The 15,521-nt window shown below is 50.7% G+C and overlaps 1 protein-coding gene across 5 annotated transcripts in view; it reads left to right on the top strand.

The window, feature by feature from the left end:
* ATP2B4 (ATPase plasma membrane Ca2+ transporting 4) overlaps positions 1 to 15,521 on the top strand; it is a 101,212-nt gene that overhangs the window by 57,107 nt on the left and 28,584 nt on the right. For all 5 annotated transcript variants that reach the window (XM_055334247.1, XM_055334245.1, XM_055334246.1 and 2 more), the window contains 9 exons: positions 2,887 to 3,084; positions 3,747 to 4,004; positions 4,469 to 4,594; positions 5,090 to 5,215; positions 6,325 to 6,360; positions 7,926 to 8,087; positions 11,077 to 11,291; positions 11,643 to 11,885; positions 12,446 to 12,687. In XM_055334247.1, the coding sequence (XP_055190222.1) occupies positions 2,887 to 3,084; positions 3,747 to 4,004; positions 4,469 to 4,594; positions 5,090 to 5,215; positions 6,325 to 6,360; positions 7,926 to 8,087; positions 11,077 to 11,291; positions 11,643 to 11,885; positions 12,446 to 12,687 (1,606 nt within the window). The remainder of the gene's footprint in view (positions 1 to 2,886; positions 3,085 to 3,746; positions 4,005 to 4,468; positions 4,595 to 5,089; positions 5,216 to 6,324; positions 6,361 to 7,925; positions 8,088 to 11,076; positions 11,292 to 11,642; positions 11,886 to 12,445; positions 12,688 to 15,521) is intronic.

The raw sequence follows: 15,521 nt of genomic DNA, 5'->3' as shown, positions 1-15,521 counted from the left end.
AGAGCCCGTGCGGGGCCCTGGAATAGAAGCTTGTCTCATGCATTCAAGGAAATGGAAATGGCAGGAAGGCTCACTGGGCACAGGGAACAAGAGCACACAGTAGGAGTTACAGGACAGGAGGCGGGGGGCTCTCAGGGGGCTTTACGGGTCATCACGAAGGCTTTGGTGCCCAGTTTTTTTTTTTTTTTAAGATTTTATTTATTTATTCATGAGAGACACGGAGAGAGAGGCAGAGACACAGGCAGAGGGAGAAGCAGGCTCCATGCAGGGAGCTCAATGCAGGACTCGATCCCAGGACCCCAGGATCACACCCTGAGCCGAAGGCAGGCACTAAACCGCTGAGCCACCCCGGTGTCCCTTGGTGCCTGGTTTCACTGCAAGTAAAAGCCACCAGAGGATCCTGAGCTGATGACTGGCAGGGGTTAACTGGGTTTGAAAAAGATCATTCCAGTCACTGTGTTGGGAGGAGACTGGGCACAGGATAGCAAGGGTAGGAGCAAGGTCGCCAGTTAGAGGACAGTTGTCATTACCCAGGCAAGAGATAGTGCCAGCTCAGCCCAGGATGGTGGCGGTGGAAAGTGAGAAGCAAGTGGACCTTGGGTATACTTTGAAGATACAGCTGCCAGGATGTGAGGGCTGAATGGATAGAGCGGGAGAGAGAGAGAGATCACAGGGTATTAATCTGAGACCAGAGAGGGCAGGATGACCTCAGATGGGGGCCCTTAGCCTGACCTTCATTGTTGCTGCTCTTGTTTTGGCCTCCGTTGGGCTCTCAGGAGGTCCCTTAAAGATGATCTCTAATAGCTGCTTTGCCCTCGTAGTCACTTACTCACCTTATTGGGGGGGGCGGGGGGGGGGGGATGGCATCTCCTCACTGCTCCCTTGAGAAATGTCCCAGGGAGATGAACAAATGATCGGAGCTCCTATTTCCCTGCAGCCAACCTGGCTGTCCGGTCCGGTACAGCAGTCCCAAAGTGGCACAGCCTCGCTCCCTCAGGTCCTCGGGGAGAAAGAACCAGCCAGGATCCCCTGGCTGCTCTGCCTCTGCCTGCCTGGGGGTCAAGATGCCCTGCCCAGAAACACTCCTTTCCCAGGCCCTAGCTTGCCCTTCCCACTGGGAACCTGACTACCCAGAGTGGTGGAAGCAGAGAGCCTCTGAGAAGCAGCCCAGTTTGCTTCTAGTGCTTTGGCCAAACCCACTCCCCCACAGAGCTTGGCTGTGCCACTCAGCCAGAGGCCAGGGTGGTGCACCTGGGCACCAGGAGGCACGGGCCCTGGACAAGAACATGGGCACCACTCCCCTGACTATCTTCCCTGTTTTCCCTCTTCTAAGCACTGGCAGGTGAAAGTGGTCTCCACTCCCCAACTCCACAGGTGCAAGTGCCAGTTCACCCCACACATACTTTCCCTCCCAGACAGGTGGGCGTCTGGAGTACCTCCCCTAATGGTTTTTTTTTTTTTTTGGGGTGGAGAAATGGAGGCCATCTCAGACCCCGCAAGCAGTACCCCTTTCGGGTACGTATTTTCCCATTTTCAAAGTCGTTTTCTGTCCAGATGCCTTCCTTAGGTCTGACCCAAATCTTTCCTCTTGCCGTGTAAGATACCACTCTCAGATCCTGCGGAGTGGAGATGGGGAGGAGAGGCTTGTACCCCGATCCCCGCCAGTGGAATGGCTCCCCATGTGGCCCCAAGTGCGCAGACAGCCTCTGGCCTCAGTACCTCCCTGTCCTCCTGGCTGCTGCCTGGGCATCCCCTTTCCCTCGTGCTCTGTGTGAAGCTTTGGGGCGTGTCCCCATCCCCTGATTCTCACTCTGCTCTGCTATGACCTTTTTCCGAGGCGGAGGTTGTACCGCCCCACCTATGGGTGGGAACCTATTGGACAGCGCAGCCAGCAGCCTCGAGTGCCAAAACCAGGGCTCACTTGCCGCTGTGTATAAATGCCAACTGGCGTTAGGTGAAGGTTTAGGCTCTCCCTCCCCGTACAGCGCGGCAGAGGGGCGCAGATAGAGGGCCCCGGGACTAAGTCTGCCTGGTTCTCTCCTCTCCAAGGATGTACCTGGAATGTGTGCGCCCACCCACGCAGTACATATGCTCACGGGGAGCAGGCTGGTCACCAAGGCCTGCGTACTGACTGAGTGGCTTCACCTCTTTGTCCTCTGTTTCCTCCACACAAGTAACAGTGCTTCTCTTAGTCCCTGACTTAGTCTAAGCAGTACTTCTCTAAGTACACAGTACATCTCCGGGGTGAGCTTCTGTGTCTGGGTGCGGGCAGGTGAGCAAAACGGAGGGAATGCGTGCTTTGAGTGGCCACACAGGGTTAGAGTCTGAGAGCCCCCGCTGCTGATCTCCTGAAGCCCCCGGGACTTAGAATCAGGACACCTGCTCGGGCTCCGTCTCTGAGCCTCCGAACCTGATCTTGAGCAGAGAGCTTTCCTCTCGCAGGCCTTTGTGGGTAAGCCGGTGGATGGCAGCTAACTGTGCTTTGAGATCATCACCAGCAGGTACATGTCGATAAGAGAGAAAAGCTCAGGCGGCCCTAGGAACCACTGGGATGTTTATGTCCTTGGAGCTGGAGCCTGCAGGGTCCTCGCGAGGAGGAGGGGATGTGTTTTTAGATCCAGGGTAACTGACCCTGGAGACTAAGAGCAGTGAGTGGCCACTTTGTGATCACGTCGTCCCCGTTTGCCCATTTTGAGGCCAAACATTTTGCAGCCTCTGAGCCCTGGGCAAACTGGGGGGATTGGCCACCCTACATGGATCCGGGGCTTGAACAGAACAGGAAGCAGGCGGTCTTTGTTTAAAGGAGTCTTTGACCACCTTCTCCCGTCATTCATTTCTTCCCCTGGTTTTTCTTACCTGCTCATCCCGCTCGTATCTCCCTTTCAGGTCTATCTGGGAACCCCGCGGACCTGGAGAAACGTAAGCAAGTGTTTGGACAAAACTTGATCCCCCCCAAAAAGCCCAAGACCTTCTTAGAACTAGTGTGGGAAGCCCTCCAAGATGTCACACTCATCATCCTGGAGATCGCAGCCATCATCTCCCTCGTCCTGTCCTTCTACCGGCCCCCAGGGGAAGAAAATAAACGTGAGTGTCTGGAACAGCCCGGCATGACTCTGATCTGTGTCCTTTCCACCACCACCAGAAAAAGCACCAGTATTCACGGTTGACAGGTTGTAGCTGAAAAGTTTACCCCACTCTCCAGGGTGGGTTCTCCCAAGAAAACCGACAAGTAGCTAAGAAGCCATACTTCCAGCCCATCCTGATTCCAGGGTCTTCTTCCCCTTCTCCCACCAAATCCTTATGTAGAATATCAGAAGTCCTCTACCCTCCCCCAACCAACGAAACCTGCTTCTCAAAGGGCGCCCCCCCCCCCGCCCCGCAATCAGCTGGCATTATGGGGAAATGGCAGTGACCTAGAGCCCAGGGGAGCAGGGGGCCTGGCCGTGTTGGGAATCCTACGTTCTGTATGTGTGACTGGCCAGTCATTTGCACTGACATGCTCTGTGCTACTTAGTCATGAACTTCTTTCGGGCTAACATAAATACTTATACTGGTGATGACATGATGCCCGACTCTGCTGGCCTCTAGTATCCTCAGAGGAGAGTTCCTCTGCCCAAGAGTTGTATTTTCTAGTATTCTCTTTCCCTGACTTTTCACTCTGGGGGATTGTAGAAGCACTACTCTCGTTTTTAGTATTCGTCAAAGCCCCCCGGTGACCCTTACACTCTGTCCTTTCCCTGGGCTAGAGTGTGGTCTCCCCGTAAGTAGCCCAGAAGATGAAGGAGAGGCGGAAGCTGGCTGGATTGAGGGGGCAGCCATCCTGTTCTCCGTGATCATTGTGGTGCTGGTGACTGCCTTCAATGACTGGAGCAAGGAGAAGCAGTTCCGCGGGCTGCAGAACCGCATTGAAAAGGAACAGAAGTTCTCCGTGATCCGAAACGGTCATATCATCCAGCTGCCTGTGGCTGAGATCGTGGTGGGTGACATTGCCCAAATCAAATACGGTGAGAGCTCATGCTTCTTGTACCTATGTCACCTTCTGTATTTGAGGGCTAGGTCCTTTGGCGTGGGGGTGCCGGGAGTCGCTGAGGACCCAGAAAGATAAGACTTCAAATTGTGTTAGCTTCTAGGTTAGTTGAAGAAGTTGTTGAGAAGGATTCAAAGAAAGAAGCAACTCTCCCCAAAGAAGGTCACACTTGTCCCCTGTGTGTCAGAGGGTGGAAGATACATAATGTTGAGGCCCCGGGGAGGTGCTTAGGGATCAGTCATTGTTTGAATTTATCAGGAGTCTTGTCCCAGGTTGTCAGAGATGAAGGTATCTTTCAGGCTCCCCAGGTACCCCCTGGTCCATTGCCCTGGAGGTAGGGCCTGTGGGAGCAGCCCTGAGACGAAGCTGGATGGTTGCTACCTTCTGCCAGGCACTCACCTACCCTCCTTCCCTGTTGCCCCTTCCCCTCTTGCACACTAGGTGACCTGCTGCCTGCAGATGGGATCCTGATCCAGGGGAATGATCTCAAGATTGATGAGAGCTCTCTGACGGGGGAATCAGATCATGTCAAGAAGTCCTTGGAAAGGGACCCGATGCTGCTCTCAGGTATGGGCTCTGGCTGCTGCGGCTCCCATTCTGCCTCCCCCAGACAGCAGGCTACGGAGACCCGCTGCAGGCCTTGCACTCCACTGTGGCCCTGCCCCATCTCCTTCCCCTAAGTTCATCTGGGGCAGTAGCATGTGAGTGGGTTGAATACAAGGTTATCAGGCAACCTAAAAGAGGTGCTCTACAAAGCACGTGCTGTATGGGCCTTGATAGGGCTCTGCTGGTTAGCGGTGCATGTGGGGGAAAGAGCCTTACCCTAAAGCAGTTAGACGCATTTTTCTCCTTACCCCCCCCCCCCCCCCGTTTGCTTTGTCTATTTTAAATGGGCCCAGCTCTCTTCCTTCCCCTGCTATTTGCTGGGTATATCATTATCCATGGGGAAGGAAGGAAGAGGGCCCGGTTTTTTTTTTTTTTTTTCCTAAGTTTGTATTCCACACCAAAGCATGGCTATGTATAAAACACAACACTCCTTCCATCTTCTCCTTTCTCATATAGGGACCCATGTCATGGAAGGTTCTGGCCGGATGGTAGTGACCGCTGTGGGTATCAACTCCCAGACTGGAATCATCTTTACCCTTTTGGGAGCCAATGAGGGAGAAGAGGAGGAGAAGAAGAAGAAAGGTAAAGGGTATTTGGGATGGGATTCTGTCCCCTGCCGTCCCCATGAGGAGTCTAGGAAGCAAGGGAACGGACCTGGATGGAAGACCTGGTAGGAAGAATCTACCAGATGAAGACTGCAGATACCCAAACTTCTGGCAGAGCTAAAGATGTCACACCTGGCTCCCCAAAACTGAATCCGGTCGCCCCTTTAGCCTCGACTCCTGTGTCTGTCAGCGGGTTGTGAAGGCATGAGATGGAAAACTTGTCCCAAATGAGCTGGCCCTGGCAGCCTCCTGGGCCGTCTCCCCACCCTTGCCCCTTCCTTCCTCAAACGTGAGGGACAAAGCAAACCATTGAGGCTGAGGAAAACTGCTGAAAGCGTGGGTGGTCAGTAGAAGAGAGACACAGCTAGGAAGGAGGGAGCACAGAGGCACGACCTACCCCCAAAGTTAGTCCTGTCTTGGCCACTCACTTGCCCCTGAAGGAAGGAAAGACAAGGAAGGAAGGTGAACAAGAAAAAGATCCCAAAGGGAGATCTGCATATACCTTTCCCTCAACATTCCTTCTTTCCCTGGAGAAGAGAAGGATTTCTTTCACTTGGCTGGAGAACCATCCCAGGCTGTATTGTGGAGGGCAGTTTATCAAAAGGAAACAAGACACATTCCCTTGGGAACTAGACTATAGGTTTTTCTGGCTCCCTGCAGATGAGTAAAGAGGACGCTGGCCTGGTGCTGGAGAATCGACACTGAGATACCTTTCAGGGCCTTTGCCCTCAGGTAGAACCAGTTCCAACCTCTCACTCTCTAACCCCTACCCCGTTTCTCCAAGTGATGTGACTCAAGCCAGGAGCAGCCTCCCAGCAGCGGCTGGGCTCTGGGAGAGAGTAGTTCAGGTGCGGGTGTGCACTCGCCTGCATAAATTGGTCTGGTCCACGTCGCAAAGAGTCCAAGAGCCCCTAGAAAGCATGGACGTTGGCGGAGACGTGAACTTCCTTTACATTGCCTTCCCTGCCCCTCCACCCCTTTGCTGTGGCCCTTCTGGGCTCTGAGCAGGACCCACAGATTGGAAACCTGATCTCTCAATAGTCACCTTGGGTCTCCACCCCACTTTTTTCTTTCTTGTTCAAACAGGTAAAAAACAAGGAGTCCCTGAAAATCGCAACAAAGGTAACCTTTCCACCCACTCATTTACCATCTCTACCTGCCTACACTCAAACCAGACCTTTCCAGGCCATCTGCCTTCTCCCTTTTCCTCTCCATAAATCTGTTATCTGCTGCTGGGGCCCAGATGCCTCATCCTGAGGAAGGTGCAGAGATTTGAGGGGTGGTCTCCAGAGCCTGATCCCCATCGAAGACAGCACAACGGCACCCCCTGCTGTTGTCTCACCAGACCCTCCCATCAAGGTTTCTCTTGGGGAGTGCGTGGGATTGATCTGCTCTTCCCCAGGGGGCACTGAACTCCCTGCTTCACTGCCCTAGGCCGGATTTAAACACCCACGGTACCCGGTACCCCGTTGCAGGCCTAGAAGATGTCAGGGTCCTGAGGGTAGAGGGAGTTGGGGTGGGCAGTCCCTGCACCCTCCTCTTGCTACCTTCCTCATCGGTGTCCTCTTCTGGTCTGGATTCCTTCTCTGCTAGTCTTCTTGGGGTGCTCGGACAGAGCCCGTCCTCTGTACCTCTCCTCACCCCTCTTTGTTTTCACCGTCTGTCTTCTTCCTCCCGATCTGGTGTGTGTTTCTTTTTTTGGTGGCTGTGTCTACATCCCGTCTCTGTCTTGTTTGTGAGTCTGACAGCAGAGACAGTATCTCAGGAAGTGCCCTTCCAAGGGGCCGAGCTCTGAGCTCCGCCGGGGTGAGGCTGGAAGGGGGCTGGGAACCAGGGAGAACTGCTCTCTGGAGGCAGCTACTGGAGATTTTTTTCTTTGTACCCGTGTCATAGGAGTCTTTGGGAATAAAGTCATCACATTGGAGAACCAGGGCTCCACAGAAAGAAGTCTTTAATTTTAGGTCTCTTTAACTCTTCTTTTGAAAACCAAGTGGATTTATATGTCTGTCTTTATCCCTCTTATTCCAGACGACCCCTCCTCCCAGCTTCTTCCCTCTCCCCCAAAAGACAACCCTCTACCTCCCCACTCTGTACCTCCCCCAACCTTCATCAGACAGGGGAGAGAGGGCATTTCCTTCCCCAGTCGTTCAACTGATATAAAAGGAGGAACTGAAAAATACTGTTTGGGGGACTGTTTCTTCCCTGACAGTCTGTAGGGAGAGAGAGAGATGAACTTTTTAACAGCAGACTAGGACGCTTATGCTCTGGAAACATCTACCAGCCTTCCCCATCAGCCCCTTTCTGCAGCAAAGATTCACTATTTTAAGCACTGAATTCCAGGAAGGATGGCTGTTGGTAATAGCACTTAGTGGCATGACTAATCCTCTTGCTGGAATAAACCTGGCTTGGGGCTCTGAGGTGGTGCCAGGAAGCTGCCACCGAAGAGGAAATCCATAACCTAAAAGTACTCCCGTTTCATCCCTAGTTGTCAGAATCTCATTGTAAAGGCCCTAGTAGAGGGTGGAAGGCATGCTCCTTGCCTGGCAGGGGTGAGAGTGGTTGGAGCTGATGCTGGGGGTCCCAGGTGGATTCCAGGAAGGAGACAGAAGAGTTTGGGTCCTCACATGCCTGCTACTCGGTGATGCCCCCTTGCCCACTCACCTGTCCTATTTGTGTGCACACCCTAGCAAAGACTCAGGATGGAGTGGCCCTGGAAATCCAGCCACTCAACAGCCAGGAGGGGATCGACAATGAGGAAAAGGAGAAAAAGGCAGCCAAGCTGCCCAAAAAGGAGAAGTCGGTGCTGCAGGGCAAGCTGACACGCTTGGCCGTTCAGATTGGGAAAGCCGGTGAGTAGGGCAGTGCCTCTTGCCGTCCATGCTACTCTGCTGGGTCCTCGCCGCTTTGACTGCCTGCCTTCTGTCCCAGCTGGGCTGGCGAAAAGAGCTGAACCTTCCCAGGGGGCTGGTGCAGCCTAGGTGACCGTGCCCCTCTCTCTGCCACCCTCTGGCCACTCCCTGGGTCTTTTCAGAGAGAAGTGTGCCCCTGTGTGCCAGGGTTAAAGACCCCCACGGCCCCTTCCCTCCAAACAGAAGGGTAATAAAGAACGTCACCCAGGGGAGATTTACCTTAGCAAGAAGGAAGACTTGAACAACCACTCACCTGTTTTCCTGTACTGGCTCGTAAGCTCCATAAGGGTAGATAGAGAAGGCTCCCGTTTGCCAGCAGTAATTCCCTAGCATGGCGCTAGCACCTAGCTGGCACAGCACAGTACATTCAAAATAAGGACTAGAAGAAACAGGAAGATCATGATTTAGAGAGGCTTTTTCCAGAGGAGGGGTTGCTAACGGCACTCTCGTGTATGGTGAGAGGAAGTGGCTTCTCCGGCCCCTGCCTCTACATTCTCCTCTCTTGGGGGTGCTAGGAACAGGGGTTGGAGGAAGAAACAAAAGGAAGGTTGCTCCTTCCCTGGACATTTCTTCCAAGGGGCCACCTGGTACCACTGTTCAATTTTCTCCTGAGCCCACCCCTCCGCTGACTGCCATCAGTCTAGCCTGGTACATTCTGTGCAGACAGTTCACCTGGGATCTTGTTAAAGTACAGATTCTGATTGAGGAGGTCCAGGGTGGGGCCCAAGGTGCTGCATTTCTAACTAGCCTCCAAGCGACGCCAATGCCGCTGATCCGTGAACCACACACCGGGTGACAAGGATCTGTAAAAGGGCATTACGGTAGCCACTAACCATGTGTGGCTGTTTCCCCTTAAATGAATCACGATTAAATACAAGGAGACATTCAGCTCCCCAGTGACATCAGCCTTGTTTGAGCTGGTCCATAACCACGCGTAGCTAGCAGCTCCCTTATCCGACAGAGCAAACTGAGGATGTTGGAAGCATCACAGAGAGTTCCGATGGACAGCATTAGTCTAGCATGTTCATTCAGTTCTAGGACCTAGCTTACGGTGACCACCATGAAATCTCTGGCATATCAAGGGTACACGGGGCACGTGAATTGCAGGTGTGGAATCAAGTGGCTAAGCCTGGCACACAGGTGTGAAACATTGAAGAGACCCCACCCACCCCCTCCTGTTGTCCTCCAATCCCCGCTTTGTTCTTTAGGGTGTACAAGCTACCTGATGGCTGGCCCCTGGTCTCCCCTCTTGTTTTGGTTTATGTTTCAAGCTAGGCCAGTTGGGGGTGAGGCAAGTAGGGTGCTTTGTACCACCCACCCTCGGGGGGGGGGGGAGTGCTTCCTTAAATTTCGGACACTAGGCACTTTGTTTGCCTGACCTTAGCCCTGACCCTGATGAAGCAAAATTCAGGAGAATATGCTTTTACTGATATAATCACCTCTGGCCTTGCTCTGATTCTTTTGAATCATCAGGCCCTCAGGAAAAGCAAAGACCCATACCAGACTATGGTTTGAAGCAAAGCTCTTCCCAGATATTATGCCCCAGATAATCTGGTACAGTTGCCCAGATATTGATCCCCTCAGCCTTCAGGGTGGCCAGGCAGCACCCAGGGCAGTTGGAACCCCTAAGCCAGTTGCTTTCTGACCTTGAAAAACTTCTTCCATCTGCATCAGTGTGTAGGACGACCAACTTGTCCCAGCTCGCTTGGGGCGCTCTTGATTTTACCGCTGAGAGTCCCAAGAAGCTGCTCAGTCTCAGGCAAACCAGAATAGTTGGTGCCCCAGTTTTCCAAAAATCCCTCTGTGGGGAGGTGGGTATAGGGATGGGTGAAATAGGTGATGGAGATTAAAGAATACACTTATTAGGGTGCCTGGGTGGCTCAGTGAGTTAGGTGTCCGCCTTCAGCCCAGGTCATGATCCCAGGGTCCTGGGATCAAGCCCGCATCAGGCTCCCTGCTCGGGGGGAGCCTGCTTCTCCCACTCCCTCTGCCTGCTGCATCCCCCCACTCCCTGGCTGTCTCTGGCTCTCTGTCAAATAAATAAATAAATAAATTTTTTAAAAAAAGAATACACTTACCATGATGAAAAGAAATAAGATTAAAAATTTTTTAAATCATAATTGTGTTTTGATCTTCTTTAAAAAACTCTCTGTGCCTCAATCTACTCATGAAAGGGGATGATAATACTAACTTATCTCACAGGGTTTTCGTGAGAAATAAATGAGTTATTTTATGTGAAGCGCTTGCCTGGCCTATGTAGTAACTATAGACATCTTTGCTTATTGTAAACATGCAAATTATTGTCATTCTCTGCCTATGCCATGTAAAGAGAAAGGTCAGGAAGCACCGTTCTTAGCCATGTAGGTGATGGGCTGACACCATAGCAGTATCACTGTAAACAAGTCGTAAATTACCCGACAGTTCCCATCTGCTGGGGGAGAAGCCCAAATTGATAAACTACTAGGAAACAGGCAAATTCAGTCACTGCATTCTGAATTGTGACAAGAGGGTAGGTCTGAGAATCACAAAATTTCTATTTTAGAAAACTAGACCAACTCCTTATTTATGAATGAGGAAACAGGTCCAGAGAGAAACCAAGACTAGTCCAAAGCCACGAGTCAAGTTAGTGCAGTACAGAAACTGGAACCTGTGTCCATAGAAGATGAAGCCAGGATTTTTTCCCCCTTACATGATAATGTACAAGCAACAGAGAATGGGTGGGGGACTGGGGGGTGACTAGAGATGGTGGTTTTAGACATTGGTAGCAAAAATAATAATAAAATAATAAAATAAAAAAAAATTAAATTAAATTAAAGAAAGAAAGAAATAAACATTGGTAGCAAAGGCTACACTTTATGCCAGCCCCCTTCTGGCCAGGGCCCCAGGGAGGCCTTTGAGCCTGGGCTCATGTGATGTGTTTCCTGGACAGGTCTCATCATGTCTGCCATCACAGTTCTCATCCTGATCCTGTACTTTGTGATTGACAACTTTGTGATACACCGCAGACCGTGGCTATCGGAGTGCACCCCCATCTACATCCAGTACTTTGTCAAGTTCTTCATCATTGGCATCACTGTACTAGTGGTGGCTGTGCCAGAGGGGCTGCCACTGGCTGTCACCATCTCACTGGCCTACTCTGTGAAGGTGAGACTGGAATAGCGCTGTCTCTTCTTTTAGGACTGAGGTGGGAGGGGAGGGTGCCACATAGCCTTCAGTGAAAGGATAGGCCATACTATCTGCACAGATTTGAGTGGCGCCTCACAAGAGCAGAAGCCATTGGCATCCTCAGAGATGAAAAGGGACCATCTTGATCCGTTGCATCAAGGTTTAGGTAACCCAGTAGAATCTGAGGGCGATTCACAAAAATAGTACCCTGCATTTTTGTGCAGACAAGAGGATGAGATGCGGAGACATGTTGGCAAAAAATGGCCTTTGACGTGTATTTGGCAGAGCTCAGTCGGTCCCCCTTCAAGTCTGTCCTCATCTCCTTTGTAGAAAATGATGAAAGACAATAACTTGGTGCGGCACCTGGATGCTTGTGAGACGATGGGCAACGCCACGGCCATCTGCTCTGATAAGACCGGCACGTTGACCATGAACCGCATGACTGTGGTACAGGCATATATTGGAGACACTCATTACCATCAACTCCCAAGCCCTGATGTCCTTGTGCCCAAGGTCTTGGACCTTATTGTCAATAGTATTTCTATCAACAGTGCCTATACCTCCAAGATTCTGGTAAGCTCCTCCTTTGCCTAGACACTTAGAATGGGTGGTTGGAGGGGACGATTCCCTTTCTCTGGACAGAGAAATGTTCTCTTGTTTATCCTGCCTGAATTGCCACTGCACATCCCATGTCCTACTCCTTGGTGAACATGTTTGGGATGACTGGGGATTGATTCATGGGAGTAGAGTGGGGGATAGGGAGGCAGGTAGAAATCCAGATCTATGAAATGCCCACCAATCACCATAGGATGGCAGTGTCCCTAGGAGAGATGGGTTTATCAGGAATAAATTCCATACTTTCTAGAAACTAAGGGACGGTATTCAGATGAGACCCACATGGGGTGAGACACCAGCACCATCCCCAGGGCAAACTAGAACATCCCTAAGCCCTGGATGGCTTAGGAACCACAGTTACCACTGAGCACTATCTGCTTACCCTTGGGAAAGAGATAAATGCTATCCCCACATGGGCGCCGGGGACATGTGTGAACATTTTGTAGGGGTGTTCTTTCCTCCCAAGTTCTCCCTAGTAGAAGCATGTTACTCAACAGCACATACAATTTTTCTCTCAGCCTCCAGAGAAGGAGGGAGGTCTCCCGCGGCAGGTGGGCAACAAGACCGAGTGTGCTCTCCTGGGCTTCGTCACTGACCTGAAGCAGGATTACCATGCCGTGCGCAACGAGGTGCCCGAGGAGAAGCTCTACAAGGTGTACACTTTCAACTCTGTGCGCAAGTCAATGAGCACAGTCATCGAGAAGCCCAGCGGGGGCTACCGCATGTACAGCAAGGGCGCCTCTGAGATCATCTTGCGCAAGTGAGCATCCCTTCCCCCACTTCTCTTCCCTTCCCGATCCTCCCCGTGGGAAGGTCTGGGTGACATGCACCGTGCTAAACCCATCCAAAGGGTCAGTGAGCCCCCTTTCCAGTGGGTGACACCATCACTAATATCTGAGCATTGAATCGGGCTGAGGCTTGCTCTTGAGTGCCTCGGGGGGGCCATTCTACTTAATCTGCACAACCCAGTGCAGTAGATGCTATTAGCATACCTGTTCTACAGATGAGAAAAAACAGACGTGCAAGAAGTGAAGTACTTGCTCAAGGTGATACAGCTCATAGTGGTGCAGCCAGGATTCAGAGCTTGACAATCCAAGCTTCCATCTTCTAGTCTGAAACCCAAGGAATACCCTCGGGGTTACTATCATTAGGTGATTCGTCGCACGTTGGTGCACCTCAGAGCTGTTGTGAGTTCAGTCCTCGACTGCCCCAATGAGGTGGAGCAGATGAGTCTTTTTTTGTTCCGCAGTGCGTATAAAACTCATAGCCACACTAGGCTGTAGTCTGTTAAGTGTGCAACAGCATTTTGTATAAAAATACGATGTACATACCTTACTTTAGAAATACTTTATTGCCAAAAAAATAGTCACCATCACCTGAGCTTTAGCGATCATCACCTTTTTGCTGGTAGAGGGTCTGCCTTGATGTAAGTGGCTGCTGGTTGATTGGGGCAGTGGGTGCTGAAGGATGAGGCAGTTATGGCGGTTTCTTAAAACAGGACAATGAAGTATGCCGCATGGTTTGACTCTTTCCGTGAATGATTTCTCCGTAGCAAGAGATGCCGTCTGATAGCATTTTAGCCACAGTGAAACTTCTTTCAAAATTGGAGTCATTTCCCCTCAAACCCTGCTGCCGCTTTGTCAACTTAAGTTTATCTACTATTCTAAATCCTCTCTTGTCATTTCAACAGTCTTCACAGCATCTTCATCGAGTAGTTTCCATCTCAAGAAATCATTTTCTTTGCTCATCTGCAAGAAGCAACACCTCATCTGTTCAAGTTTTTTTTTTTTTTAATATTTTTTTTTATTTTTATTTATTTATGATAGGCACACAGTGAGAGAGAGAGAGGCAGAGACACAGGCAGAGGGAGAAGCAGGCTCCATGCGCCGGGAGCCCGACGTGGGATTCGATCCCGGGTCTCCAGGATCGCGCCCTGGGCCAAAGGCAGGCGCCAAACCGCTGCGCCACCCAGGGATCCCTGTTCAAGTTTTATCATGAGATCGCAGCCATTCAGTCCCATCTTCAGGCTACACTGCTCATTGTAGTTCTCTCACTGCTTCCACCCTACCTGCACTTACTGCCTCACCTGAAGTCCCTGAACGGTGAGGGTCAGAGTCATCCATGAGGGTTGGAATCAACTTCTTCCAAACTGCTATTAGTGTTGCTATTTTGGCCCCTTCCCATAAATCATGAACGTTCTTTATGGCATTTAGGCTGGTGAGTCCTTTCCAGAAGGTTTTCAATGGACTTTGCCCAGATCCAGATCCATCAGAGGAATCTCTGTCTCTGGCAGCTATAGCCTTACCAAAATGTATTTCTTAAATAATAAGTCTTAACGCCTTGATTCATACGCTGCAGAATGAGTGCTGTGTTAGCAGGCATGAAAACAGTGTGAGTCTCATTGGACAGCTCCGTCAAAGCTCTTGGGTGATCAGGTGCATTGTCAGCGAGCAGTCATATTTTGAAAGGAATCTTTTTTTCTGAGCAGTAGCTCTCAATGGTGGGCTTAAAATATTCAGTAAATCATATTATAAACAGATGTGCTGTCATCCAGACTGTCTTGTTCCATTTATAGAGCACAGGCAGAGTAGATTCAACATGATTCTAAAGGGCCCTGGGATTTTCAGAATGATAAATGAGCATTGGCTTCAATTTAAAGTCACCAGCTCCATGAGCCCCTAACAAGCAAGTCAGCCTTTCCTGTGGAACGCTGAAGCCGGGCGCTGACTTCTCTCTAGCTGTCAAAGTCCTGGATGCCATCTTCTTCCAGTATGAGGCCGTTTGATCTACACTGAAAATCTGTTATTTAGTGTAGCCACGTTCATTAATGATCCCAGCCAGACCTTCTGAATCACTTGCTATGGCTTCTACATCAGCACCTGCTGCTCCACCTTACACTTTGAAGTCACAGAGACAGCTTCTTTCCTTAAACCTCACGACCCAGTCTCTGCTGCTTCAAACTTTTTCTGCAGCGTCTTCATCTCCCCCAGCCTTCATCGGATTGTGGACAGTTAGGGACTTGCTCTGGATTAGGCTTTGGCTGAAGGGAACGTTGTGGCTGGTTTCATCTTCTATCCAGACCACTCAAACTTGCTCCATTCAGCAATAAGGCTGTTTGGTTTTATGGGAGAAATGCTTTTCATTTCCTTCAAGAACTTTTCCTCCGCATTCAGAGCTTGGCTATTGGGAGCAAAGAGGCCCAGCTTTCAGCCTCTCTTGGCTTTTGACTCACCTTCATCACCAAGCTTAATCATTACTGGCTTTTGATTCAAAGTGAGACATGTGAGACTCTTCCTTTCACTTGAGCACTTAGAGGCTATTGCAGGGGTATTCATGGCATAACTCCAGTAGTGTTGTCTCTCGGGGGGTGGGGAGGGAGGCCTGGGGAGAGGAGGAGAGAACGGGAAAGAGCCAGGCAGTAGAGCAGTCAGAACACATACGACATTATCAATTAAGTCTGCCATCTTATATGCATGTGACTCGTAATGTCCCCAAACAATTACAATAGTAGCATCACAGATCACCGTAACAAATACAATAATAATGAAAAAGTTTAAAATATTGCAAAACTTACCAAAAGGTGGCACAGAGACA

The sequence above is a fragment of the Nyctereutes procyonoides genome, unplaced genomic scaffold, assembly GCF_905146905.1.
Source record: "Nyctereutes procyonoides isolate TBG_1078 unplaced genomic scaffold, NYPRO_anot_genome, whole genome shotgun sequence".
Taxonomy (NCBI): Eukaryota; Metazoa; Chordata; class Mammalia; order Carnivora; family Canidae; genus Nyctereutes; species Nyctereutes procyonoides.
This window is presented reverse-complemented; position numbering and strand designations above follow the sequence as displayed.